Source organism: Sinocyclocheilus anshuiensis, unplaced genomic scaffold (genome assembly GCF_001515605.1).
Source record: "Sinocyclocheilus anshuiensis isolate Anshui unplaced genomic scaffold, SAMN03320099.WGS_v1.1 scaffold1852, whole genome shotgun sequence".
In the NCBI taxonomy this organism is placed as follows: domain Eukaryota; kingdom Metazoa; phylum Chordata; class Actinopteri; order Cypriniformes; family Cyprinidae; genus Sinocyclocheilus; species Sinocyclocheilus anshuiensis.
The window spans coordinates 33,486-43,737 of NW_015557168.1; the positions used below are offsets into that span (position 1 = coordinate 33,486).

General features: G+C 38.1%; 2 protein-coding genes across 3 annotated transcripts in view; one reads left to right on the plus strand and one right to left on the minus strand.

Annotated features, from left to right (window-relative positions):
- nup43 (nucleoporin 43) overlaps positions 1 to 5,273 on the minus strand; it is a 7,315-nt gene extending 2,042 nt beyond the window's left edge. The window contains exons 1-7 of the mRNA XM_016473558.1: positions 5,004 to 5,273; positions 4,804 to 4,926; positions 3,988 to 4,065; positions 3,736 to 3,898; positions 2,937 to 3,072; positions 2,235 to 2,386; positions 1,552 to 1,668 (exon numbers count right to left, since the gene is read on the minus strand). Coding sequence (XP_016329044.1) covers positions 1,552 to 1,668; positions 2,235 to 2,386; positions 2,937 to 3,072; positions 3,736 to 3,898; positions 3,988 to 4,065; positions 4,804 to 4,926; positions 5,004 to 5,120 — 886 coding nt within the window. The 5' untranslated portion in view covers positions 5,121 to 5,273. The remainder of the gene's footprint in view (positions 1 to 1,551; positions 1,669 to 2,234; positions 2,387 to 2,936; positions 3,073 to 3,735; positions 3,899 to 3,987; positions 4,066 to 4,803; positions 4,927 to 5,003) is intronic.
- An 891-nt stretch (positions 5,274 to 6,164) lies between these two features.
- LOC107678324 (protein-L-isoaspartate(D-aspartate) O-methyltransferase-like) overlaps positions 6,165 to 10,252 on the plus strand; it is an 8,763-nt gene continuing 4,675 nt past the window's right edge. The window contains exon 1 of one of the 2 annotated variants that reach the window (XM_016473561.1): positions 6,165 to 6,488. In XM_016473561.1, the coding sequence (XP_016329047.1) occupies positions 6,344 to 6,488 (145 nt within the window). In that variant the 5' untranslated portion in view covers positions 6,165 to 6,343. The remainder of the gene's footprint in view (positions 6,489 to 10,252) is intronic. The other variant, XM_016473560.1, reaches the window with a different exon arrangement.

A 10,252-nucleotide genomic window follows, 5' to 3' on the forward strand; every position in this document is an offset into this window, starting at 1 on the left:
GAATAAATAGTAAATAAACATTTTCTAACAAAAAGTGCAAAGTAACAAGTAGAAAAAAAAAAAGAAAAATTCACGAATAACTTGTATGGAGATTTTTCCATCTACAGATTTTTCCCTGACCTTCTTTTCTCTGTAAATGAAGGGTGCACACTATTGCTGAAAAACACAATCACTATTCAGCAGTCAGATGTCCGTATGCACAAAGACACAGATCCCTAAACAAGGCCATATCTGCAGATGAAACTTTGTTTGTAGAAGCATTTTTTAAATGTGAACTAGCACCTCATGACTACACCACGTTATGTACGAGAAGCTGCAAAAGACACAGGCGCAAGTGGAATGTAAACAACATGGTGACATTAATTTTTAAGTAAATATAATGGGCGATATATTGCGTCACCAAATATTATTGAGGTCATATACATATATTGCGTGACAAGTCGATATATTGATTATTGCGACAGGCCTACATGCATCAAGACAACGACCCCAAGCACACAAGTCATTTTACCAAAGGATGGTTAAAGAAGAACAAAGTTAATGTTTTGAATGGCCAAGTCAGAGTCTGGACCTTAATTCAATTGAAATGTTGTGGAAGGAGCTGAAGCAAGCAGTTCATAGGAGAAAACCCACCAACATCACCGAGTTTGAGCTAAAACTAACACAAGATGTTGTACTGTGTACTGCTGCAAAATTGGATCACACCAGATACTGAAAGCAAATATTCACATACTTTTGCACCGCACAGAAATGTAACACTGTGTCATTTTACTCAAATAAATGTTTGTCTCATTTGTTTGATTGAGTTCTCTTTGTCTACTTTCAGGACTTGATGAATTGGGCCATATTTATGCAGAAATATAAAAAAAAAAAATTGTAAAGGGTTCACAAACTTTCAAGCAGCACTGTACCTTGTTCACTATGACTTCTTGCACCACACATTCAGAGGAGAGACACAACTCTGATATCCATTTAAATACGTCATTACAAACAAATTTTTTTTAGTTTAGTTCCATAGACACCGTGTCAAATTTTGGTAAATGCGGTTGTCACTACCAGAATTTTGTGGGAGAATTTTTCAGTAGTACAATGCAGTTGTCACTCCCATAAATTATTGAACTGTGTGTGTACAAAACATGACTAAACAGTAAAATGCCAATTGACAACCAAATCTAGCTGCAGTGTGTATGGCATATATAAGACATGACTCGGCCAGGTGTACATGGATCTGGTTGTTACATATGGTAATGTAATTGATCTACATCAGCATGTGGAAATTTGTTACATGTGAGCAAACAATCATGAATGAGATGTGGATGTAGCAATTTGTTTAAAAATTCATATATGGGAATTTTTTTTTTCTTTGTTTTGCTGAGACACATTTACAGTGGGTACGGAAAGTATTCAGACCCCCTTAAATTTAAGTGTAACTGTAATGTGCATACCAACCAAATCAGATAATAATCTGATCAATAAAAATATTTAAGATAAAAATCAGATAGCCACATTGTTATTAATATCACTACAGTTGTGATGGGAGTTTTGGCTTACTCTGTAGGAGTGTGCTCATGTCTGATCCTGAAGTTGTCTCCCAGTGTAGCAGAGAACCATCCTCTGAACACGTAAACAAGTGACTGGGGTTTGATGGATGAAAATGTACTTCCCACACTGTAGAGAAACAGATCATAATCAGTGCTGCTGACCACTTATCAGGTTTTTGACATTTAAGCTTTAACACTGTAAAATATTGACATTTCACATGAACAGGATAACACGGTTTATTTTCTGTCCTTGTTAATAATATCAGTTGTTTGCAAATTTAAACTGGACAATACTAAACTAATAAATAAGGTTATTTCTACTGTATATCTTGTGCAATATCTCTTAAGCAACCAGGTAACTTTCTGCCAACTGTGTTAGTAATCAAAAATGTTTAAAGTTGTGATGACACGGAAGCAGCGACAGATATTGTGACGTACATCCAAATGAAACAGATTATCGAAAAAGAAAATTGCAGGGTGGGGACTTGGTTCTATGCATCAGTTGTTGATTGGATTTTGAGATGCGGGTGTCTTATTCACTGGAAGGTCCAGTTATGACTGGTTAAACATTGCGAGGTCAAAAAAAAAGAAAGAAAGAAAAAGAAATGCATGCACGGATGAATTGCCGTCATGCCAACTTTCAGTTTAAGAGCATCATTCTGAATGTCTATTACAAGTGTTTACAAAACTCACTTTCCGCTGAATGGGCCTCTATGAGAGAGAAGGGTGTATTGCCCTGTCTCACATCCCAGATACACAGCATCCCATCCTGTCCTCCAGTGGCCACTATGTGCTGCTGGTTTGGGTGTTTATCCACACAGTGCAAGGGCACTCTGTCCCCAGTGCTGCATGAGCAGTAAAAAGATATGAGCAAAGAAAAGAAACCCAACTTTTCGACGTCCTCTCTAGAATGCTGGCAAATAAGCTTGGGTAGAAATAGTTACTTATTTTTTATTGCCATGTCATCATCTAAGACTTCATGGCAAAAAATGAGCTACAATAATAGAAGAGTTGCATAAACACAAAATAAAAACCAAGCAAACAGAAAAATACAGCAGTTAAAATTATACACAATTTTTTTAATTAACATAAAAATTATAAAATCTAAATATCATCTTAAGATGTTAAAACACTGACAGGGAAAAATCTGTCAATGTTGTTTATTGGAACAAGTAATCAGCAATTTGTTAAAGTGGTCATTGAGAACTGTAATGAGAATTTGGAAAATAATAATGTCACAATGGTCCAAGAAAATAGTATTTTCTTCATGCAAAATATGATTTCTTGATAGGGTAAATGGACTTGTTCTTATTGGTTTTATGGAGATTCAAATGAATACAGTTTTTCTTCATAGAATAATACTAATGTTTTTTGACTAATGTGAGTGAATCATACAGAGAGAGAATTTGTGCAGGACTGTCACTCTGCTGTCTGAAGTCCCACATCTTCAGCTGACCGATGGAGTTAACAGTGAGAACTTCAGTCGTCCTTAGAAAAGTCACGGCATGAATCGTACTGCTATCTGCATTTTCTGTTGAAAGGCAATAACACAGTCCTGTCAGACCTACTCATATGCATTACAGGTCAAATGTAAGCGTAAGTTAACCCAAAAATGAACGTTCTGTCTTGATTTACCCTCATATCCAAAGACTAGTGATCGACCGATATTGATATTTTATAACCGATACCAATTATTTGCACGTTTATGTGCCCGATAACCGATACGCAGAACCGATATTTATTTACTGTTATAAAGTAAATAAATGACTGAGTGAAGTAAGAACATACTTCACTTTGGTTTTTCCTCTTTTCAGTCATCTTTTTTTTTGCATGCGATTTATCGTGCAGCCCTACTGTTATGTTAAATAAAGTTTACTAACTATAGCAACTATATCAAGTACCTGCACGCCGTTGTTGTTGTCTCGTCTCCCCTCAGACGCGCTGCAATGGCGATCCTGCGCGCAATTCTCAAAACGCCCATAAGATGGCGGCGTTTATCGGTGAATCCGATATTACAAAAAATGCTTAAATATCGGGAAAATATCGGTAAATCGATATATCGGTCGATCTCTACCAAAGACTTACTTTTTTTGAGTGAAACACAAAAATTAAAGGAGACATCGGATGAAATTAATGAAACCGTTTATATATAAAATCTTTGTCTGTGCTACAAAGAAAGCCAGAAAACACTTACCAATAACACGGACAACTTCAGTCTGATCTGCCTTGTAAAGAGTAACCCGGCCGTCCTCACCCACTGACACTAGTTCAGGGCTTCTGCACACTACTGCAGTGCAGGGTGTATTATCACAAGAATATCGATGAGCCCTCTCCCACACATGAGCCAACGAAAGAGCCTGAACGCCACAATCACAATGGTCAGACTCTGCTGTGCATAATGACATTTATCAGACTGTTGCAAATATCAAACAAACAAAACACATACCTGACAGTCAGGCTGAAGCTTAAAGATCATCACAGCTCCGCTTGATGACGCAGAAACGAGTCGGTCTTGATCTAGAAACTACAGAGATTATGCAAAGGACGGTTTTATTTGAATCAGACTAGTCCACAAATTAAAGAAAGACCTCAGACCACTTTTCTGACTACAAATGACGAAATGCATCGCATGCTGCATTTAAAACATGGTTTGAAACTGTTATGAAGAGGTTTAGAACTAAATTTTGGATTTAGATCTAGATTTACATGTGATAATAAAGATATATGACTGAAGCTAAAAGAATGAGCAGAACATAAAAGCTATTCAGTACCATTTATTAATACTCAAGCGATAATATTATTAGTTTAGCAACTACTATTTGAGTGGGTAAATCCCTGCAGAAAAAACACCTGCGCTAAAACCAGCCTAAGCTGGTTGGCTGGTCTTAGCTGGTTTAAGCTGGTCTCTGAGCTTGACCAGCTAAAGAAGTGGCAAAAACCCCTGTAAAACCAGCCTGCTGACCAGCTAAAACCAACCAGCTTAGACTATTTTCCAAACAAACATGCAGGCCGTAACAGTTGCAACAGTGACTCCTTTTATTATTGTTTTTCTCCCAATACAAATATTTCACATATTATTTCAAAGTAATTTTCTGTATAACAAAATGTGCTTTTTTTTTTAAATGTAGTGAATGGTACAGCTGCCTCTGATCTCCCCTTCTCAACAAACTAGCGCTGATTTCTCAATATTACACGTGCTTTCACACAAAGGGAAGCGCATACAGTAACGAGTGAGCAGGTGTGTTGACAGGTGGACGCTCACCTGCAGGTCCATCACGTCCCCGTCATGCTGAGAGGCGCACAGTAACTGAGGCTCTTCGTCAAACTCTCCGTCTGTGTTAGAGACTCCATGCTCTCCCACCGACCAGATCGACACGCTGTTATTCTGCAAACACACAATGAATCATGAGCAACAACGAAACATGAATGCGACATGCACTGTTGTAATTAATCTCAACTAGCCTCGTTGTCCCAGGATCCTGTGGCGAACACTTCAGGCTGCTGTAATAAAGCCGGAGAAATAGGCCGCCACCGCGTCTTACTGATTTTCTGCGAGATGTATTTGGCTATCGGGTCCATCGGGTCTCACTGTTGTCGTGTTGTGTTGTGTTGTGTTGTTGTTTAGTGCGGCGTGCTTCACATGCAGCAATGTATCCCGCCACCTCCGCCTGCCGTGTTGTTCGCTTAGTACGGCGGCCTCAAAGGACCAGACGCGATTCGGTTTGATAAAATTGTCACGCTGCTGTGTTCACATTTATTTCGATTCAAAGCAGCGTCACAGAAAATGTCATTTCTAACTTCCCTAGTTGTCTCAGATTTGCATTAATAATGTAATTTTTAAAATGAACAGTAGTATTATTATTATTATTATTATACTATTACCTTTTATTAAGTAAACCTCAACAAAGCAAAGGAAAAATATTTATTTTTATTAATGCCATAAATCAGAACAGTACAATGAGAAATATTCAGATATAAATAAGAAAAACAGAAAAAGATAAACAACATTAATAAAACGGTGCCAGAAGAGAGATATATATATATATATATATATATATATATATATATAAACAAACTCACTTCATACAATAGCATACCTCCTTATAATATTATGAGTTCTAATAGCCTTTTACTTGTGCAGTTACACAGGACATTACAATAAAGCTTGAAATCGTTTATAAAATAAGAAAAGTTTGGTTTGGAGCCTGACCATTTCATTTTATGAATGTGAAACTTTCCCATTAAAATGAACAGTTGTATGAAATATGCTTTATCTGTCTAAAACACACATTATGTTTGTACATTATATCAAATCCACCCAACTGCAGAGAAATGTTCAGTTTCTTCTTAATAAAAAGCTCCACGTCAATCCAAAATATTTTGTATGTATGCAATTAAAAAAATGAATGAAAAATAGTTTCCTTTTCACCTTTACAGAAATCACAAGAGTAACCAATATCTAATTTAAAGCGTTCCAGCGCATGTTTTACTGGATATATTCTATGCATTATTTTAACACAGGCAAATATTTTAACCTCAAGACTTTTTATTTTTGTAGTGACGTATTAAATTTCGTCACACTTCTGCGTCATGTTTTGTGATGCAATTAAAAATCAGCTGAAAGAAAACACTCGTCTTCTTACTACGCGGCCTTTATTTCCCCCGATGCGAATAGCTCGACTTAACCATAATTAAAGCACTGTTTTCTTTTGACTGCTGCATTTAGAAATGCACTCCGCTTTCGCATTTAGAAGACGTGCCCAATCTGCTGCAATGATCAGAGCCTGCCTGACGCCGCAGTGATGGACGTGCTGACGCTCGGCGGGAGAGCGGTGTGCGCATGCGCGGCGCTGACAGCCGCACTCTACCTGATCCGCAGAGTGTGTTTAACAATGGCCTGGAAATCCGGAGGAGCGAGCCATGCGGAGCTCGTCAACAACCTCCGCAGTGAGTTCTGCCCCTTTTGCACGATTAAAAGAGCAAAGTCAGTCATATTTACTGTAGCACTTAGCAACGGGGGTTTGTTTACGTCGCTGTAGTGAAGGAAAGTGCGCGTCTGTGAGCTAGCATCGCGTTGCAGCTGAGGGGAAAGTGCGCTGATGGGTGCAGGTGGCATGCCTCCGTCTCAGCGTTGTTCGTGCGTGTGCTATTATATCAGACAAGCACGTGGTGGCTGCTGTTTATAACTTACAGTGCGCTTCAGTGCTCTTCATTTTTGTCAGCTAACGCTAGCTGCTAGCAGTCTAACATGTGATCGTCACTATCAAACCACCTGCAAATTTAAACGATCGTTATAATATTTACATATTATCTCATTTCGGTTTGTATCGCTTTGATTGAACAAACGTATGGTTTTGCTCACGTCCGTGACACAGCAGCAGCGGTGTTAGCATTCACGTACTGAATCTCGCATATACTCGTTCCTGCTGGTATTTACAGTTTGTAACCAATAAAGAATCAGGTACGTTTTTCCTAAGCGCCAAATTATTCATATTTGTTACAATGTGTCGTTGTTTAATGGTCGTATGTGCAGTTTTATTTGGAGTTGTTCAGTGGGCGTGGCGCAACACATGCTGCTAATGTCATTGTGCGATGACGTCATTCCGGACTTTGTGCATCTGCAGTTTAGTGCTCTGAGCCTTGATATTATTATTATTATTATTATTAATGCTGCGTACTTAGCCACACAATGAAATCGATGTCTAATATTGGTTTTCCCTCAAATCAAACATCTTCTTCTTATTATTATTATTATTATTATCAAAAATATATACTTTTGGCTTACCTGGAGAATGTATATAATCTATTTATAAAATTATTATTATTTTTTTTTTAAATAGTCCAACAGTTGGCCATTGGACAGAAAGACTAATAATACTTGTCTGGCATGTAACCCATCCTCCTGAACTCTTGGCTTTATTCTGAGGTCAAGTGGCCAGTGTGCTATATTTAGTGGTGCTTGCAACAAGTGTTACTGTTCCTGCTACTTAGGGTTAGTGATTTGAACAAACTCCTAACTTAAACTTGTAACTTACCTACCAATGGAATTCGATGGTTTCTCTCACCATTGTGTGCTGGAACACTCTTGGTTGTATCATGCAGTTTGTGCTTATTCACTTTGGGCTACAGAAGTAATCAAGTATTTGTTTAGTCTATTTGCATATAGACCCCTTTTTAGTGCCGACGTCACAATTATGTCACAGCATTAGCTGGAGGCAAAACAAAGGAATAACTGGAGGCGGCCAATACAAACCAGCACAGAGTTGGCTACGTAAGGAGCTTAAAATGTCATCTTGTTGTGTTGTTGAGTGTCAGAATCGATGGAGTAGTACAGGCTCCAATTTGAAATTTTATCGCATACCAGCTGCCATTGCCAGACCAAAAAAAAAACGACGACAGCTGTGGTTAAAGGCAATAAAACAGACAGACTGGACAGAAACGATCATCAAAAATGCTCGCGTTTGCAGCGCACACTTCATATCAGTTAAGGTTAAATAAACTGTTGTCTTTTATGGATTAAGGTTTGGTTACGAGTCTAAAGAGTTCTCATTCATGCCCATCTAATCAGAAGTTAACTAACGACCAGAGACATTTACATTTAATCATTTAACTAAACATTTAGACTAAACATAAAGGAAATTGTTTGTGTCGTCTCGCTTTAAGTGCAATAGTAGAGAGAGGGAACAGTGAAAGCCCATGTTATGTGTCAGGTGTGTGTTCAAGTAGTTGCATTTGCTTACAATTTCCACAGTTAGTACATGGTTATAGGCATCTAACGATTTAAATGCCCTTAGTTTCTGTTTAGCATGCACACTCCGTTTCTGGCAGGTGCCACTCCTGACAGATCGTCCATCCATTGAGTGAGTGTGTACGAGTCGGCCAATCTGGTTCCTTCCGATAATGTTAACATTTTCAAATAACAATCACCGTCCCGGACAGTGAGTGACATTACATATTCAGATAAAATCGAATTTTCTCCAGTCATTGTTAAAAAACAAGCAAACAAAACCTGCTAGCTAGCGTTAGTGAAGCAGTCAGGGGAATCTTCAGTAGCCCCTCACTGCAGAACAAGGATCCAGGGGGCGGGGGTTGGATCCACATCTAGGGGGTGGAGATGGGTGGGTTTAGGGCTCAGGGGGCGGAGACGGGTAGGTTTAGGTATATGTAAGGTGGGAGGAGTTAGATCTGGATCCATCCACGCCCCCTGGATCTTGTGTTCTGCAGTGAGGACCATCTCGGAATCTTTCTGCCTCCACCTAAGCTCCGCCCATAAAAAAAAAGTCACAGTAGCCAAGATTTATCCAAATATTAGCCCCGCCTGCAACAGATGTTCGCAATCGCCTGCTACAACTGCTCATATGTTCTGGGCGTCTCCAAAGCTGGAGGAGTTTTGGAGGGAGATTTTTGAATCATATAAACATATATATGATATCTTGATTGATCCTGATCCTATGATGGGTATTTTTGGTGTGGTGCCTGAGGGTATAGAACTCAGGAAAGACATTTGTTCTGTTATCGTCTTCACTACTCTACTGGCGAGGTGTTTAATATTATTTCAGTGGAAAAGGGCAGACCCTCCAACACATAGCAGCTGGATAAAATAAGTAGCGTTTCACATTCAGTTGGAAAAGATGAAATATATGATTCGAGGTTTGAAACGTAAGTTTCAAGACATTTGGTTCCCCTTCATAAGATATTTTGAACAACTTCCCTCCCTGTAAAATGGAATGATATGCCTGAACCTCCCCTTCTTTTCATATCCTCTTTTTATATTTTGTTTTATTTATTTAATGTATTTATTTATGCGTGTGTATTTTCTATTTCTACTAAAATTAATAGGTTTAGCTCTTCTATTATGTTTTCTGGACTAGTATTCTTACAGGGTGTACATATTTACTTATTTATTTTTGATGAGGGTGTGCCCCTTCTGTGAACATTTTTGTTTATTGCCATATTCATCATATTTATTAGCCATACGTTTCCTTGTTGTTGTCAGGCCTTTCATGTTAAATGATAATTTATGGACTGAACAAACATGGGACACTTAATTCCTTCACTGTCAGTTTTGTACTCTGGATTGTATGGTTTTTTTATGCCGTTGGAGGGGGTTGGAGTGATGAATGTAACTGTAAGTGTTAAAACTTAATAAAGAAAATATATATTTTTTAAAGTCACGGTGTTTACTAACTGAAAAGCGGTCTATTCTCCAAGAGAATCTAGCAATCATAGATTTTGACTAATTACTAATTGGTAATATGCACTCCCATTGGACTTTTCCAAATAATTTGCTAGACACAACTACATTATCTCTGTGAAAGTTGGTTAGAAAATATACATTAAGGCTCAGACCTTCAGACTGTGACTGATCATCTGTCTGAAAGTGTAAATGTGTAGTATTTGCTATGTTTAAATATGGACAAACTGCTATTATTAGTGTGCAAGTTTTGAATACCAGGATTGCTGACATGCCACAAGGTTTTGCTACTCCAGCATTTCCGGTACCATTCCATAAGCTTACAGAATGATGTACTGTAAATGTCTAGATGAATGATCTCACATGTCTCTTGTTATTTATCCCAGCATACTTCATGGTAAGATTAAATTATTAATTGGTTATTGCTTAACTGCTTGCATTGTCATAACGTAATTTAACATTGCATACTTGCTCATAGAAGGTTGGAGACTTGACAGGGGAAAAAAAAAATATATAT